The 18,429-nt window shown below is 43.5% G+C and overlaps 1 protein-coding gene across 2 annotated transcripts in view; it reads right to left on the reverse strand.

Annotated features, from left to right (window-relative positions):
• Positions 1-18,429, reverse strand: part of LOC106859055 (phospholipid-transporting ATPase ID-like) — a 72,974-nt gene that overhangs the window by 9,589 nt on the left and 44,956 nt on the right. For both annotated transcript variants that reach the window (XM_088157147.1, XM_088157146.1), the window contains 12 exons: positions 18,056-18,252; positions 16,742-16,950; positions 14,665-14,708; positions 12,973-13,138; positions 12,003-12,191; positions 11,126-11,241; positions 9,567-9,731; positions 8,076-8,187; positions 6,936-7,041; positions 5,987-6,134; positions 3,043-3,226; positions 1,273-1,496 (listed from right to left, as the gene is read on the reverse strand). In XM_088157147.1, coding sequence (XP_088013273.1) covers positions 1,273-1,496; positions 3,043-3,226; positions 5,987-6,134; positions 6,936-7,041; positions 8,076-8,187; positions 9,567-9,731; positions 11,126-11,241; positions 12,003-12,191; positions 12,973-13,138; positions 14,665-14,708; positions 16,742-16,950; positions 18,056-18,252 — 1,860 coding nt within the window. The remainder of the gene's footprint in view (positions 1-1,272; positions 1,497-3,042; positions 3,227-5,986; positions 6,135-6,935; positions 7,042-8,075; positions 8,188-9,566; positions 9,732-11,125; positions 11,242-12,002; positions 12,192-12,972; positions 13,139-14,664; positions 14,709-16,741; positions 16,951-18,055; positions 18,253-18,429) is intronic.

Below are 18,429 nucleotides of genomic sequence, written 5' to 3' on the forward strand. Positions count from 1 at the left end.
ATAATGTGCTGCAGCACCTTTGAGATGTTACTGAGACAAAAGGGATGAGATGAGTCAAGCTCAGCATCTCTAAACAGGGGAAGGATCACATTATGCCAGCCCAGTTTGCTCAGTACCCATTGCTGGCTGTAGCCACAGCAGGATCCCTCTGCACCACCCTGCACCCCCAGCCCCTGGATATCTGCACTCTCCACATCTGTGTTTAGTTGGAGGTTGGTTTGCTGTGAACCAGCAATAGTTTTTTCACTCTAGATGTGCTCCTCTTGCAAGCTCCTGATGCCACAATCTCAGGGTTAAACTGCTTGCTCCAAATATGCTAACAGCACAAGCATAGATCACACAAGCTCTGCACCAAACTCTAATCTGTGTCATCAGCTGATGGCTGTAATCACTGTGAATACTTTTGAAAATCCTGCAAGTGACATATGTAATGTGTCATAATGCACCTAAATGCTGGAGAAGGTTTAGACTGGATATTAGGAAAACATTCTTCATTGACAGTGTGGTCAGTGTTTAAAAAACATGTGGATGTGGCACTGGAGGACATGGTTTAGTGGTGAATGTGGCAGTGTTGGGTTCATGGTTGGACTGATAGTTCGTGGTTGGATGATCTTGGAGGTCTTTTCCAACCTTAATGATTATATGACTCTATAATATATATATTTTGTCTTCAGGCATCCATCCTCCAGCAGCAGCACAATGGAGGCAGCAATATCTGCTTTATGCCCATGTGGCTGAAGAAGACAGAGCTGACTTTGTTCAGTGAGGTGGGAGGAATGGCTTAGTTTCTTAGTTCCTTGCAAAATGTTTCCAGATACTTGGCTTGAAAACACTAGATATAGACTTACAGAATGGTTTTGGTTGGAAGAGTGCTGTAAAATTCATCTAAACCAACCTCCCTGCAATCAGCACAGACATCTTCAACTAGGTCAGTTTGCTCAGAGCCCCATCCAACCTGACCTGGAATGTTTCCAGAAAGGGGGCATCAACCACCTCTCTGGGCAACTTCTGTCAGTGTTGTACAAACGTCATTGTATCAATCTAATATTAGTTTAAAATCATTACCCTTTGCCGTATTGCAATAGGCCCTGCTAAGAAGTTCCTCTGCAGCTCTCTTGTGGCACTTTTAGGTACTGAAAGGTGCTCTAAGATCTCCCTGAAGCTTTCTCATCTGCCAGGTGAACCAGCCCTCCTCTCCCAGCCTGTCTTCACAGGAGAGGCGCTGCCCTCTGACCATCTCCACATCCCTGACAAAACCAAAGCCGGACCTACCTGTGCTGAGAACCCAGAGAAGAAGCCATACCAGAAATGCACCAAGGTGAAGGCAAAATTCTTGTAGAAGAAGTACTTGAGGAACTTGCACATGCGGATGTAGGACCAGCGCCCGTGGACCAGGAGCAGGCGCTGCAGGTAGCGGAACTGCGCGAAGGAGAAGTCACTGGACAGGACCGCCTGCATCCCCTCCTGGCCACTGATGCCAACCCCGATGTGGGCAGCTGCAACAGCAAGGTTGTTGGTCACGTCATTGCACCGAGAGTTTTCGCTGCCTCGTTTTTAAAATTAGCTACCCTGCGCTGAACACTGAGTTAATACTCTCACAGCCTTCATAAAAAGTCAGAATGAAAAGTTATGAAAGAACAAAAAAATTTTGGTGCACTAATTCTTTCAGCAGCACTATGATTTTGGCTCTGTGATACATTTCCCTTAAGTGGGCTTTTATTACTTGAATGAAATTATAGGGTCGGTGACAGTTTACGTTTTTTTTCTGAACGCTTTCCAGGAGCATGAATACTGTTGTTCATAACAGCTGCTGTTATGAAACAATAAATTTAATTTATATTGACATGTGACTTTTATTTACATGCATGCATGTCCTCCCAGCCTTAAAACATCATCCCAGATAGGCAAAATCTTCAAAACATTTTAAAGTTTCTGAAACACTGTGCTGAAGACAGGCTGTAGCCTTTTTATGTTTCCTGGGCTTTATTAGTTCAATCAAATAATTAGATAGAAGAGCCACATTTTTTTTCATAGTAACTTGCATTTATTAAATATGGACATAAGTTTAATGTGACAGCTAATTATACAGCTTTAACTAATGAATACAATCTTAATGGCTGAAGGTTGGTTAGATTCAGAGGGTTCCACTGAACTGAACTGATAAAATCCCAGTCTCAATCCTCTTGTGGAGGAGTGGGTTAGTTTCTAATTATTATGTACACTTTAACTTTCTTCTTTCTTTGCTGACTGCCTGACTTATCTCCCTTGAAGCTCTCTACTTAGCCTTTTCTTTCTTAATTAAAAGGCTCCAGTTAATCAATTCCTGCAAATTAACACAAGGAAGATTAGCAATAGGTCTTTCTGAATAATCATAATTTAATTATACCTAGTTAAGACTTTTTTTCATAAATTCACTGAGGTAATGCAGCATCAAATGATGCTCAAGGATGGAGAGGCCTGGAAGCCTATCATCTGTAACTCAAGGGAGATAATTAACAAACAGCCCTAACACAAAGAAATGCTGAAAAAACCACCCCACATAATATTATACAGAATATTTACAGGCACAAAGATTTTATTTCTGCTTTGAGTCAGGCCCTCTATGATATAAACTATTTCTTATATACATTTCCCTTGTGATGGCAGTCATGCAGACCACCAGACAATCAGACACTGATTGACACATCACAGCCCATGTGGGCTTTTCATAGAATCATAGAGTCATTTAGGTTGGAAAAGACCTGTAAGATCATTGAGCCAACTATTTTGTCCATTCTAAGGTAGAAACAAAAAATAGGCACTTAGTGCAACCTTAGGTCCTGAAGGAGCCCAGTGTGACCCAAAAGACAGGAGACACAGCTAACCTGTAGTGAGAGTGCTCTATAGAGATCTGCCAAAATCTGGGACACACACACCTATTTCTACAAAGAGGGTGGTACAGGAGGCACTCAGATATGTGTTCCTGCTGCTAGCCCACCTCAGAGAGCAAACACCTCTTTGAGTCAGTCTGCTACAGCATGCTGGCTGTCTGCCATCACTCACTTTTGATCATGCTGACATCGTTGGCACCATCTCCAATCGCCAGGGTCACAGCCTTCTTGTACTTCTTCACCAGCTCCACCACCTGGGCCTTCTGCAGGGGAGTCACCCTGCAGCAGATCACCACTTTGCACATGCAGGCAGTTCTCACCAGCTCCAGCTCCAGGTTCCCTTCCAGTGCGTAAGCCTGGAAAGGAGGAAAGGGAATGTCCAGGGCAGGCTCACAGCAACTCCTGGCCTGACAAAGAGGATGCAGCGAGGTGGCCAGGACAGCTGAGCCAGCCTCTTACACTCATGTGGGTGAATCTATCCGCCCAGTCGCAGGGAGCATCCACACTGCACATCATGCCATGCACCCTACACCTACAAACTTGCACTTCGGGTATGCACCACATCTGGATATGCACCACATCTGGGTATGCACCACAGCTGCTCTGGCTGACATAAACTGACAGAGGGCAGAAGTGTCAGACACCAAGAGCAGGAAGCGGCTGCAGGGCCTGAGACAGCCTCGTGTATCTCCATGTGAGAGTATCTGCTCATCCCTCTTGGATTACTATTTAAGCTCTGGGAGATAAATAGGAAAGATTTCAATTAGTTAAGTGCTTAATTAAAAAAAAAAAAAGTAAAAAGCTCAGGTGGGCATGACAAAGCAAAACACAAAACTAGGGAGAAGGCTGCTTTACGCTGAGTGCTGACCTTTTAAATCAGTCAGCTGTGTTATTTCTATTTGAGAAGCACTGAGATAATTGGATGTCTAGTTACCCCTCCAGCTCTGCATGAGGAGGAGGGAGAGCTGTGAGCTTTTCGTATTTCTTTCAGATCATGCTTTTTGGCTCTGTTCTTTGTTGTCTCTTTTTAGCAGACATATATGGAAGGAATCTACAAGGCTCACTTCCTGCTCAGAGCCATTACTGCAAGCCCACTGCCCTGTCTGTGTAAGGCAGACAGTCACATATTCTTTGTTTTTGAAACAGCTGTGAGTCACAAGTGTCCCCTGTTTCCTCTGTCATGGCAGCAGGCTTGCTCAACAAGATATCATGGTTCAGCCTGAGTACTGCTGGTCACTGCAGTCAGAGGTGGCTTTTGCCTCGACATCCTCGCTGCACAGCACCAGCAAAATGTTGTCACTTTGTATATTAATGGTGCAACTGCATACCAATCAACTGGCATGATGATGCCATTAAGATGCTGACATGTTTCTGTTCACTGCTTTGCTCAGGTAGGACCAGATGTGTGCATAGCCCAGCACTTCCCTCCCACCCCTCTGCAGGCAGGGATAGAGCACTCAGCAGGTGCTGGGTATGGGACAGTATCAGCACTGCTACCATTGTTCAGGCTCACAGAAATAAATAAATGACATCTAGATTTGTCTGCACTGTCCTTGTGGTCTCCACTGAGGAGAAAGCCCTAATCTTGGTGAAACTCATCGTGTCTATGCTGTGTGGACTGGATGCAGACTTTCTTCGTGTGGGTCCATCCCCTTGCCAGGGTGTGGGTGAATGTGTGTTTTTCCAGGAGCATAAAGAAAGCTCTGCCATCACTGCCAGTTGTGTTCTGGTAGCACAGCACTCAGCTGAAGGGATGGAGTAGGAAGAGGCAAGGGGCTCCCAGCTGATGTCCATGCAATGCACATGGAGCAAACCTGACAGATCTCTGGTCTGCTTTGCAGTGGGAATATAAAGGGGATTATGGCCCTGCAGTTCAAGAGGAAGTGAGTGTAAAAGAGAGAGAAAGGGTATTTAACAACCTAGACACTGTCTGAGAGTGTTTGGGGTCTGTATACATGGCACATGAGCCAAAAGCAGAGAAAGATGGGGTTTTCTTAATAGTAATTTTCTGGACTGGTGTAGAGCTGCAAGTGAAAATTTCTGGGCTGTCATTAAGAAAGGTAGCAACCACAGGGAACAGAAGCACCTTGTTTCTGGGAGGCAGCACCTCCCAGAACTTTCTAAATATGTCTATTTGCTTTCACTGAGATCTGGGAAAGTAAAATACAACAAATAAATAGACCTGACATAAATTAAACCTTCCTTGCAGACAGGTTTGAATTGATCCAAATTGTTTTTTCTTTCCTCTAACTGGTTCTAAAAAATTTCCTTATAATTTATTGCAGAGTTTCACTGTTCTCACCAGGAGGACATTACATCCAGAACTCTCTTAGCTCAGTTTAATTCCATTTGTTTACCTCTCATAATTTGAAGAGTATTTCCAAGACTGATCAGTATTCTCCAGGCTCAGAAATCCCAACTGACTCAGTTTCCCCTTATGCTTTCCACATCATGCCTGACTCATATTTCTTTGTACTCTCTCCCAGCCTGGTGTTACCTGCTCTCTTAAACAGTTAATGCAAACACTAAGCATCAAATAGATGTGAGATAACCCTCTGCAGATGACAGCTAACTGCTGCTTTAGATCACCAGTGAGCCCTTCAGAGCCATGCTTGCCAAGCAGTCCTTCATCTGTCACTTAGAAATTTCATCTTGACTGTATTGCTTCAGTTTGCTTTGGAAGAACATGGTGGGAGAGAGTATCAATATATTAGTTAAGTCATAAAATCTATATCCTATAAATTAAGCATATCTGTTTTCAGCTATATTTAGTAGAATATGTCCTTGGCAACACGTCTCATGTTATCTTCTTGCTGCAAACACAAACCTGGTTATTTTTCTAGTATATTTCCAGAAATTAAATATGATCCACCTACTCCATCCCCTCTTCTTCACCAAAGATCAAGGCAAACTGTTCTCTGTTCCTGAAACATCTTCTGAAACATTGTCTGTCACCTTTAATGCCTCAGATAACCACTAAACCTAATCTTCAAATGGGAGAAAAGAACCTTTTTACTCCAGAGTTTAATTTTTAAAGCATTTTTTAGACTTCCAGTATGTCTTGCAGTAAATGCTTCAGGGAACTCATCCCCAGTAAGGCTCTGAACCTTCCTTACCAGGCTGTGACCAGTGATAACCAGACCATACACCCCATTTGCTTGCTCATCAGGTACAACTATTTGTTTTTTCGAAGATTTTTCAAACTCAATGTTGATTTCATCACTGTCCAGGAAGGAGTCTGGCTTCATCTTTTTTCTTGCATTCCTTAAAAAAAAAAAAAGGAAAATAAATCCAGGATAATAACTAAAATCTGAAAATCTTGCAAATATATATATATGTTTTGTAAAAGCAACTTAGTGAAAACAAAAAATCAATGCTTCCCTTTGATAGTTCAGTCCAATCCCTACAATAATATGCACTGTTTAGCTGCTGCTGTCTGCACAGATCATCCACATTTCTGAAACTCTAATAAGTGTTGCTAAGCTTCTGCTGATTTTAAGTCAAACAAACTGAGTGTCATGAAAGATGGTATCCCAAAGGGCATCCAGTTTTCTGTGCATGTTGTCTGGCAGTCATCTACTCCAAGAGAAAAGCACTACAAACCTTTCCCATTTTCTACCTCTACCGAATAACCTGTGTCTACAGAGGAGGTGAGGAAGGAAGGTAAATTCTCAGATACTGCCAAAAAGGTATCTAAAGGACATACCCAGACAAAGGACAGCAATGTGAATAAATGGCAGCAGCAGTACAGCAAGTGCCATATGAAAGCCTTTGTGGGTCAGGATCACTTGTTGGTCAGTTTCAGGAGATGCTTTCTATCTGACTCTGCTTTCTTTAACCTTTATTTAATTTGAGCTCCTGGATCAAGAAGCTTCAGTAATTACTCTCAGAGGAGATTTCTACATTGTGTTTAGCTTCTGGATCTTCCAGAGAGACAGCTCTCCCTTATCTAAGGTCCCTGAATGAACTAAAATAAGGAAAGCTGACAGGAAAAAAGAAGGTGGAATGATACAAAACACGAATAGTGCTAGTGCACAGCACTGAAACTGTTTTTCAGCCATTTACCTCAGTTCATTCAGTACGTCATCAGATGTGCTGCCTTCAATAATGAAAACATCTGCCATGTCATCATTCAGCAAGTTGCAGGAGTAACCAATATTCATTGCTGTCTCTGGGAAAGATAAACCAGGAAGATAATCCATCTCAGCAGCCCCAAATTCACCCACTTCTGTGGCCTTTTTGTTCACATGATAAAAGCTCTCTTTCTGACTCAAAAGAGATTGGGGCCTTTCAGAGTCAAAAGTAAGAGAGCCAGGACAGTCACTTTGATGGATGTAGCAGCAAATTTGTCTTCACAAGACCACAGGAAAAAAATAGCTCTACCAAAATGAAAAAGCTTAAAATACCCTTTGACCAACATACTTGGAGCAACAAAAAACATTTCATGTTGATTCAATTTTTTTTTCCGGGGATTTTAAATTTTCGCTCTCCCTACTTCCAGAGAAGCCCCAAACCACAGCTCTGAAAAAGAATATGGCATTTTGTCCATAAAATTCTGAAAATGGTATTTTGGTATTTTATAGCAAAACTATTGCATTTGGAACATGACAAAATGAAATGTTTCATTTTTCTCGAAAGTTCTCTGGTCATGTCTTGGATGAAATTATTTGCAAACACTTTTGACCTCCCTGAAACACCATTGTTTCAGAGAAAATACTATGTCTCCAAAAGAATTCACTGGGGTCTATTTGCTGTTCTTTCCACCTCCAAAAGCCTATGTTTCCTCTGTTTCTATTTGGGATGATGAGAGCCAGAACCAAAATCTCAATGCAAACTCAAATGCACCCAACATCCACTTTAACATTAAAGTTTCTGGGAAGCAGGACAAGAATTTTTCCACCTTCTTCACCTGAATGATCAACTGGATGAAGGTGACACCTTTTCATAGCTTATGTCAGGAACTATAGGATACTTACTGTCAAGTCTCCAGAGGCAAATGATGCTGCCCTTCCCCTGCTTCCATTCTCATGACAGAAATTAAGGACAGGCACAAGCTACAGTCATCTGGTCTAATTCCAGTTAACTGAAATTTTGCATAACTGGCAATGAAGCAAAGCTCTCTAAAGTTTGTCTTCTGTGCAGTTTTCACAGGACCACCCCACCAGTGGAGTAGAAGAGAAACATCCAGTGCTGTAGTGCCTTTACCTTGCTTATCTCCAGTGAGAACCCATATCTTGATGTTGGCTTTGGCAAGAGTCTCAATTGTCTGTGGGACCCCATCCTGTAGCTTGTCCTCTATGGCTGTGGCACCTAGCAGCTTAACAGAAATGGCAGGGAGCTGGTTAAGTTCTCCCACTGCTACCAAAGGAGAGAGAATTGAACTTAATTATTCGAGCAAACACAAATGAAATCCCCAGGAATAAGGTGTACTGATTGTCATTCTTCCTCAGCAAATTTACTGTACAGAATACAGCCCTGATCCTGCAGATGTTCTGTTCACCCAGGCTCTGATGGATTATGAATATGCATAAAATTATTTGCAAGAATGTTTGCAGACCTACAGGTCTGTGTTGTTCCATGTGTTCCCTTCACAGCAGATAGAGCTTTAATAGAGGGACAAAGACACTGTGGATCCATGTCCCCAAACGTCCTCTGGTGTGGTACTTGATCCCAGCCTTGCTGTACTGCAGATAGTTGGTGGCTTTAACCTGTTGTCAAAGGGACATGGAGATTTCACTGCTACCATCTACCTCCTGCTGCTTGGAGACTAAATTCAGAGGTTGGCTTTAAGCCTGGGATTCCTTTTGGCATCCTGGGATGTCCATCATACATCTGCTATGAGTGTTATCAATGTAGGTAACAGCTCTGACAGAACTATAGGGTCCTCAAGACTGTGCAATCTGTCCCTGACCCAAGTAGAGAGACTGCAACTTCCAAAGGCCAGCATTTCCCCAGCTCACACTTGCTTGCTCCCTGAGCCCTGCTGGCATTCTGAGCATACAGCTAATGGAAGGAGCAAAGGTGTCTGCCAGGATTTCTGGGGTTTCAAGAAAGCACTGCCACGAGTGCAAAAGCTGGATTGCTTCTCCTCAGATCACACACATGCTTTTCATTCATTATTCATGGCTCTAAAACACAGGCAAATCCTCCAGGGCATTTGAAAATTGTAACAACACTGAGGGAGAGAAGAATGACTCGAAGATCACAGTTCAGCTCTATTTCAAATTGACACAAACATGTTCATGGATATCATCTACCCATCCTGCCCAGGGCTGGAAGAACAAAGGAGACACTCTCAGGGGCACTGGGAATTATTCACTGCCTGCCATTTCAAAGACTGGAAAATAAATAGATCAGCCATTTGCACATACAAAGGATAGCTATGAAATATTTCTGTCCACGTCATCTCCTGCAGTCTCTGGTATGTCACTTCATCACGAGAAAGCTACTCTGACACCCACATGAGTTAAAATAAAACCATTCCCCTGAACTGGTGGCTGACACCCCAGCTATGGGCTCCTGACGGAGGTGCCAGTGAACACCCAGGGCTGCCACGTTCTGCCCTGCTCCTGTCACACAGCCCACTGAGCTGCTTGCAGAGCAGTGTTTACCAAAGTCATACTGAGCTGTTTATTGACAAACCACCACCCTCACTGCTTCCCCCACAGCTTGGCCCAGATTCCCTGAATTACCAACCATTAGGTCTTTTTCAATCTCTTCGTATAACTCTGACAGTTTGTCCTCCCGTCCTTCCAAGGCAGTGCTGGCTTCATGGTGACGCCTGATCCAGTCCTGAAAGTAGTCTTCCTCCAAGCTTTTATAGGCCACCACGAGTGTCCTCAGGCCTTCTCCAGCAAACTCCTGCAAGACAGTGGTGAGGCAGAAAGGTCCAAGAAGAACAGTTTGGTCACCTGGGCTTACAAAGGACCCTCAGACAGCAGACTGGTAAAAGCGTCTTGGCAAAGTTTGCAGAGGAAAGGTGAAAAAACAACACCATAGTCCAAAAACGGTGGGGTATTTTTACAAGCAATTCCAGACCATTTTATCATTGCCATCTGTGGTCCTTATGAAAAAAAACTCAAAAGGGCTTTTCTACTTTCTGGCTCTAAAGCTTTACAATAACCAGGTATTTGTTTCCCAGGCATATATGTCTCAACAAGAGGTCCAGAACAGTGAGACCGAAATAAACACTGAACACAGCCTCAAATTTTGGATGTGGGTTCAACATTTTTAGGGCGTGAATTCTGTCTGAAATGCACAGCATGAGCACAGCTAGTCATGGCATCTTAGCAAGTCCTTGTAACTGTGCTTTCTGATGAACAACATGGAGCTCAATGTTTGGTGGAACAGCAAGGATGCATTTGTGAAATGCATCTCTGGAAGGTGTCTTCCCAGGCTTGAAGTAAAGGTGCATCAGAAACAGGTCACAGGTTTTCTAAATGTACTGCACTGGATTTTCCATCTTTACATATTGGTATTACATATTACAGAATCATAGAATGATAGAATGTCTTGGGTTGGCAGAGACCTTAAAGATCCTGTCATTCCAATCCCCCTGCCATGGGCAGGGACACTTTCCACTATACCAGGCTGCTCAGAGCCCCATCCAACTCAGCCTAGAACACTTCCAGGAATGAAGCATCTGCATCTTCTCTGGACAACCTGTTCCAGTACAGAAAGTCTTCCTAATATTTAATCTAAATCAACCATCTTTCAGTTCAAAGACATTAACTCTTGTTTTATCACAACATCCCCTTGTAAAAAGTCCCTCTCCAGCAGTCTTGTAGCCCTTTCAGGTACTGGAAGGTGTTATAAGGTCTCCCTAGAGCCTTCTCTTCTCCACACTGAACAAACTCAAATCTCCCAGCTACAGGAGAGGTGCCCCAGCCCACTGATCATCTTCATAGCCATGGACTCACTCCAACAGGTCCATGTCCTACTTATGTTGAGGATCTCAGAGTTCCAGGACTGTGTTCCAGGTGAGGTCTCACAAGAGCAGAGCAGAAGGACAGAATCACCTCCCTTGATCTGCTGACTGTCCTGCAGCAGTCCAAATGGCATCTGGTGCTCATGCTTAGGCAACTAATTTAAGACCTAAAGCCATAGAAATGAATTTGTTTCTCTATTCCATAACTTAAAATTGGTGCTTAAGTGCTGTTTCTAAAATCTGAGGAGTTTTTTTCCCTGAAGACAAAGTATTCTGGGGAAAAGGAAAACATCAAATGCAGAGATGTTGTTGAGAAGGAAGCTCTTACATTCAGGTGTTCTGTGGTTTCCTCTTTCAGGGAGTTGCAGGATGGATGAAGTAGTTCATAAAGAATGGTGTCAGCCCCTTTGCAGTACAAAGTCAAGTCACCTTCTGGACTCCGCACTGTGAGGAAGAGGAAAAGAAATGCTACAAATCTCAGACTGAGTCTTTTGAGGCACAAAGCCCTTCCATCAAAACCAAGTTTTTACAGGTGTCTGAATTTCCCTAAGTTTTGGCAAACTCCCAGGAATCAAGACAAGCTCTGCTTAGAAAAGGAGAGTGCATTGGTCTGAGCAGGAACTATGTCGTCCCTACAGGCAGAACTTCACTGAAAAGTTAGCAACAACTTATTTTTAGGGAACTAACACACATTTCCTATTTTCCTACCAGTAAACTGTAACTACAATTGCAACATTCCTGAAATATTAGAGTATGTTGGAGTGTTAATAAAGGTTGCAAAAAGTTTCTGGAATAATTTCTCCATTTTCTGTTTGGGAAAGTGGGTGTCTCAGTTCGTTCTTGTTTTCTCCTATCCTACTTCCTCAAATTTCACTGAAATTTAAAAGCTTATTAGAAAAAAAAGGCCTTTCCTGCATTGTAATGAGGGGGGCAATATACATGAAAAGCTAGCATCTTTAGGAAGCTGGCTTGCATCACTGTTGTCCAGATGTGGAGATTTCTCCCACCTGCCTCCTTAAGTATTTTTCTGGCAGTGTAGCTGTGTAATTATAAAATCAAGGCAGCCCATCTCAAGTCCTCAGAAAAAAATGTTAGTCAGGGCACGTTGCAAAGGAGCTCTCCTAAAAAAATGCATCATAGCAGAATGAGGGTCAGTTCCAGTACCTAAAAAGAAGGAAGGGAAGAAAGTAGCAAAGGGAACATACCAATCACAGACATTCGCTTGCGAACATTGTTGAAATCAAGAATAGCCAGAAGTTTGTAGATTTTTGTTTCTCCCATCTCCACGACAGTGATGGTCTCTGGTGTGCGAGCCCGGAACACAAATCCAAAGTTTCTGGCAGCAGTGACTAGGGCTCCCTCATCAGGAGATTGTGCTTGATACACCAAGTTACCTGATATGCAAGAAAAAAAATGTAATGCAGCTTCTGACTCATTTCTGAGCCAAAAAAATACAAAATCTAAGACATAATATAACAGTTATCCCTTTGCTTTTCTGTCTATCCACAGAGGTGCAGTACTAAAAAGCACCTTATGTCCACACATCTCCATCAAGTTCCACCAACCCATCCTCCAGGACAGTGCAAGAGGCACCCTGGATTCTTTTGGGGATTTTAATCACTCTCTTTGGAGTTTAACATCTCACTGAGAGGATAGATTCCTCGGGTTTAGTCCCTTCTAGTTAGGCTTGCACGTATTTTTCTGATCAGTATTTTCATTTTATACCTTTCAGTTGATTCTAGCCTTTAAAGCATGGCTTTCATCCTGTCTGGGATTTGAGGAGGCTGACCTAGTAGCTGTGGGAACAGTGGGTGAGAGGAGCTAATGAGTATCCAGTGGATAGGTGCTCTTTGCTTTTTTGGGACAGGAGAAGAGTAGAGAGAGTGGGGCAAGCCTGTGCCACCTCAGGGAAGCTGTGGCACCTGCAATTTCCACACTCCAGAGATGTGGTGTTTGCAGTAGTGTCAGCTCCACCACAGGAACACACAGGGAGTGGAGGCCCTGGTCCTTTCTCTTCCCATGTGGAATCTCCATAGACACTAACTGATGTGTAGCTGTGCACTACAGAAAATCACCAGGGAGACAAAAGGACCAATAACAGCTTCTGTGGAGAGAAGACATGCTGTGGTGCAAGTGAACATAAGCACTCATTCCAGTGCCTTCAGCAGCCCTCACCTTCCTTCTTCTCCTCTGGCATCACCGTGTGGCAGAGTGAGAGCAGCCGGAAGAACCTGTGTGTCGGGACATCGTTCAGCTTCACAGCTTCCACCAGGCTGTGGTCATAGAAGGCAAACTTTGGGTCGGCTAACGGGTTGTATGAGAAATCAACCTTCTCTGTGTTCTGGAAAAAACACGGCTTGGTTTGTTGAGCTCTCACACGGCTGTACACCAATGCCTGCCCAACACAACCCCTCTCTCCTCCTCACATTTACAAAGGACCCTATCCTGCAGGGCTGGCTGTTTGTGACACAGATTGGTGGATTTAAGGAAGTGGGAGGTCATGAAAGGTGTTTTATCATAGGACAGGACAAGCACTAGATGTGTGTTTCAGAGCAGCACTCAGGCTAAGACTCAATTAGCTAAACTGCCTCTCTGAGCAGTAGCTAGTGCTCCAACAGGATCCCTGCCAATGGATGCCTACAGCAAAGAAGTGCCTGCCTTCAACACATGGCTGCTTGGAAGCATCCTGCTCATGACGTCAAAGGCTGCCTGTGATAGTGGAATGCAGGAGCAGAGTTTAAAACAATTAAAAAGTCTGTCTTATCCACTATGTTTTCCCAAAGCCAGAAAAAAATCCTGATATGGAAAAGACAGGACGGACAAGTGAAGTAAAGGTTAAACTCCACAGGCACTGCCCATCTTGTCAAAAAACAAGGAGCCCCAAGCAGAGTGGAACACACTGGAGAAACGTCCAGAAGCTCCCCACATGATGTGTCATGGAGTAACAGACTGCCAAGCCTCCCTCGGACGATTCTGACTCCCGCCCCATTCCTGATGAGCTCAGAGTTTCCAGAATGGGAATCATCCTTTTGACCTCTGCACACTGACATTTAGCACTCAGTCCAGAACACAGACTGACCCCTCCCACACTCGTCTGTGCAGCAAGGTCCAGGCACATGGAGGATGTGTGGGCAGCAGGGCTCTGCTCCAGACAGTGTCATGAGAGGCAGGGTGGGGTGGACAGTTGGCAGGAGTCCACTGTGTGTCACCAAGCAAGGCTGATGGAGAGAGGGCAGGCTGGAGGCACAGGACTCAGCACAAACCGCCTGTTTCAGTGGGCAATTTAAGTTCTAAATGGACTGGAAGTGAATCACTGGAAGGAGGAGTGGGATTTTCATCGTCATCTTGCTGTTTGTTATTTGGATTACTGCGTGCAGATTTCAGACATTTTAGAAATGAAGACGTGTGTTTGTGCCCACAAACAGAGGTTAAAAAAAATACAGAAATGACATATTTTCATACTTTCTGAAGTCCAGACATTAGAGAAATTTGACAGCGACCTTGCTATTGGTATGAACTGCACTCCCTAATTCCTTGCTAAAGCTTTAATTAATTGCCAAGGCAAATAAAATTCACCAATGTCCAAGTCTCCAGCAAACACCAATGGTCAAGTGCTCAAGAGAAGCTTTGCATTCACCAGGATGCCAGGTGAAGTAGAGGGGACAGTGAGCTGTTCCTGACCTGCAGGTTTAACCCAGGCTTACTGAAAAGGAACTTAACTCTGGGAATTCTCTGTCATCCAGAGGTACACACATCTCTGTCGTGAGCATCAAGAGCATCAGCTCTTGCAGGGTCAAAAACATAAGCTATGCAGGGTTGTGTCCACTGGTACTTATCCAGGGCCACTGAAAGCAATTGAGCACTTACCTCATTTATTTCTATCCTTTGCCCAGACATATCATACACGTCACCTGCAAGCAAGAAAGATGAAATTATAGCCACAAACTGTGGGTAAGTACAGACTCTGAGCCACAAAATTGGGTAAAGTGTTTCTAAGCTAGAATCTATTTTAGAAGTTTCAGTACATTGACATGGGCACTGACAACTGATGATACATAACAATCAGTTTCTATGTTGGTCCATGACAAAATCCAGAGACTGACAGATGCTTGAAACACAAGCATTACCATAAAAGAGAACTGGCCTTTCAGTAAAGAAGGCTTGTCTTGAGCTGAACACAGAGAGGATAAGGTTTCGAGGGCTAAGTAGGAAATGAAAGTGCTTCCAGGGGATGATTTCTCTTGTACCTTCTCTTTCAAAATCCAATTCCTGGATCCTGCTATTTGCAGAAGTCCCTGGACACCCACAGAAAAGGAGTTTTCAAAGCCTATTTTTCCCACATCTAGGTAGCAAGGCTGCTCTATTGATTCTCCCTGAATGGATGATCTGGTCATAAGAATTGAAGACATGTCATCTCCAAGAAACATTATTAAAACTTCTGCCTGGAGAAAAGTTTCACTAGGAAGGTCTGCACTGTGCCAAGGCTACCCAGTCCCAACACTTCATTGAAATAAGATTGAAATGCAACGAATTACAGGAATGATTGACTCATGTTTGCACCACCAAAGTCAATTGTAGTGCTGGTGTGCCTTCACAAAGGTCCCAGGAGTGTAAAAGAAACACAGTGAACGTCTCTCCTGAGAACCTGTGTGTCAGCTGATTTCCTGGGAACCATAGCCAAGAGGCTTCTGTACATCTGCTTCCCTTAAGCCTCCATAGGAGAGGAGAGGGAACTAAATCCTCCTTTCTGGGATTGCCTTCCTGAATGCCCCTGAAGTACAGTGGCAGGAAGAAGCTAAACATTTAGAAAACTACAGGCAACAGATTGTTTGCCTTCTTTGCATGTATTTCCCATTCATTTCTTGAATCCTTACTCTGTTGGTGGTGACATCCACTTCAGAAAAGTCAATTAAGGACACTTGATAGGAGAGGTTTCAAACTGTTTAGCGGAACTAATTAATGTTAGATATTATAGCAATACTATTTGAGATAAGGTAGTCTCCAAATATGCACAGATTCATAGGAAGAAATATCTTCCTTTATTCAGTCAGCTGATAGCACTGAGAAAAGATGCAAACTTTTTGGCACATTTGTGCATCAGCAGGTCTGACACAGGCAAAGCATCCATATACAAATACGCAGTGACTAATTTCTCTGGGGCATCTAATGATGTTAATCAATTAGGCAGTTTGCAAAGTGCTAGCACCACTTGAGCAGTATGAAGAAAACTGCCTGAGGCCATAGCATGAACAAGCCCTTTAAATCAATGACTTCTAGGATCTAACAGAGCTAACAACTCATGCTTCCCATTTTTTCCAACTCCCCACAAACTTTTCTCTCTTCTATGTAGGTCAACGATGTCAGGTGTAAAGACAAAAACCAGGTCATTGACTAGTCTAGCTACCTGAAAAAGATGTGGAAAATCACTGCTCATGACATGAGAAGTTGCTGAGAGATAACAATGTGAGAAGCTGACAAAATTTGTGGATGAGCTCCATGAGGGATGGCTAATTTTGTAAGTGATAGGAGGGAGGGAGGGAGTGAGTGATGTGAGTTACATGTTATATTTTGCAAAGTTAGCAATATCTAGGTAACCATGTCAATAATACCATAAAACCTAATTACCTAACCAGTGACATCAGGAAAAAAACCCCTAAATTTGAGTACAGATGTAAATCTGGGACAAATGAGGAAAAACTAATAGTGTTGGTTCTTTAGCTTGGATAATAGAGGGGCAGAAAAAGGGAGATAAAAGAGTGAAAAAAAAGGTAAAACTATTAATACATGGCAAGTGATTCAATCAGGTTGTCCAGACATCCCTGATGGGCAGCCTTACACTTGATCACTGCAGCTCCTTACATAGCACTCTCTTCTGGATATCAGATTTAGTCTCTGTGGATGAAGAGGCACACTGTGAAGAAAGCTCAGAGTAAGACAAACATACCATAGGATTTGCCATTGATGGAGCACTTGTTGAAACACATGATGTTCTGGGTGAGAGTTCCCGTTTTGTCTGAGAAGATGTACTTGATCTGCCCCAGCTCTTCATTGAGTGTAGTGGTCCGAGCCTGAGCTGGGGTGTCATTCAGTGGGTAATACATTTTACGGTCCCAGTCGATGTAGAAACTGTTACCCAAGCGTATAATCTCCACACTGATGAAACAGAAAGAGGAGGTGAGAGAACATAAAATAGCTTAAGGGACAAGCTCTTTATCTTCAGCACCACCATTATCAATTCCAATTAGAAGACAACTTTGAAGGTAATGACAGGTTGCACTCATCTGTCCATAGGTGGCCTGTGGTAAGGGATGCTGAAGCAAGTCCCACTGAAATGACCTGCTAAGTATACAGCAAACTCATTTCCTTTGTCTATAAGGCAGTACTTTTTAAAAGTACTTGGGAGGTTTCAGAAGTTTTTGGCCTGAGAGGTGAGGCAGGAGCAGTGGTGTCAGTCAGTGCCGTTTCAGGAGATGGTTTCCAGCACAGCTGTGGGCTGGGCTGAGCCCAGTGGTAGGGAATGAGCACAACCCTGTCTCAAACAATAGTGAGCTCCACAACGAAAGAGTCACTGTGTCACTCAGTACAGCCAAAAGAGTGGCATCAGCTCACAGATGACATGAATTTTCAGCTTGCTGGGTGATATACTGGACAGGAATGGAATTCATTCCTCATGTTTACCAACACAAGAGAGTCTCAGTAGCAAAGCAGACTGAGGGTAGGTACAATGATAAATTAAACAGGGCTATGCAGTCTCTACCCTCGCCCCAAGTTTTGAGAGCATCACAGACACATTGCCTACCTGTCACTCCTATTTGTCTACCACCAATAACCAACAAAGCTCAGCATTGTCAGGGAAGAGACAACACTCTCAACTGCTCATATTAGCACCAAGTTCTTCAAGCTGATTGCACCAACTTACCTGGCAATCCTCACACAGTCCTGAACCACCTCGAAGAAGAAGCCATTCATTCACTGTTAGCAAGGTGCTAACGGTGGCAGGCTTCCAGCCCTGCTCCTATAGCATCCTACACACCTACACCTCCCCTTTAACTGCAAAATCATCCTCTCCTCTTCCAGGGCTCACTGCTGTCCCCAGTCCAAACCTGATAAAACCTTTTGAAGGCAACACAAGCAGGAAAAGAATGTAGGAGCATCCATGATGGGGCTGTGCTCGTTTTTAAGGAAAATGCTGCTCCCAGTTAGGGCAAAAGCTAAATCTCTCCTAAGATCTAAAGTGAGAGGAGCTTCTGTCACGTACCTGACGTAGAGTGAAATAGGTACCACTGTGTTTAGAATGATCACGTATGACCAGAACATGAGGAAGCCAGAGTAGGAGGCAGAGTTGACACCCTCTGCCCAGGGCAAATAGACCTGGAAGTAGTAGCCCTTATCATGCTCCCAGATACCATTGCCAATGGCTAGGATGAGACACATCAGTGCTAAAAGTGCAAAGATCTGGAAAAAAAAAATTGAAAAACAAACCAAACAAATCAAAACCAAAGAAAATGTATTGCATTTTAGAAACAAGGAATTTATTATGCATAGGTTAATCAGAAGACCCTAATAAAATAGGGTTGGATAGCCTGAATCATAGGAAAATGTGCCTAGGGATGAAGAGGAAAAACTAGCAAA

This window comes from Sturnus vulgaris, chromosome Z (assembly GCF_052056855.1).
Source record: "Sturnus vulgaris isolate bStuVul1 chromosome Z, bStuVul1.hap1, whole genome shotgun sequence".
Lineage (NCBI taxonomy): Eukaryota > Metazoa > Chordata > Aves > Passeriformes > Sturnidae > Sturnus > Sturnus vulgaris.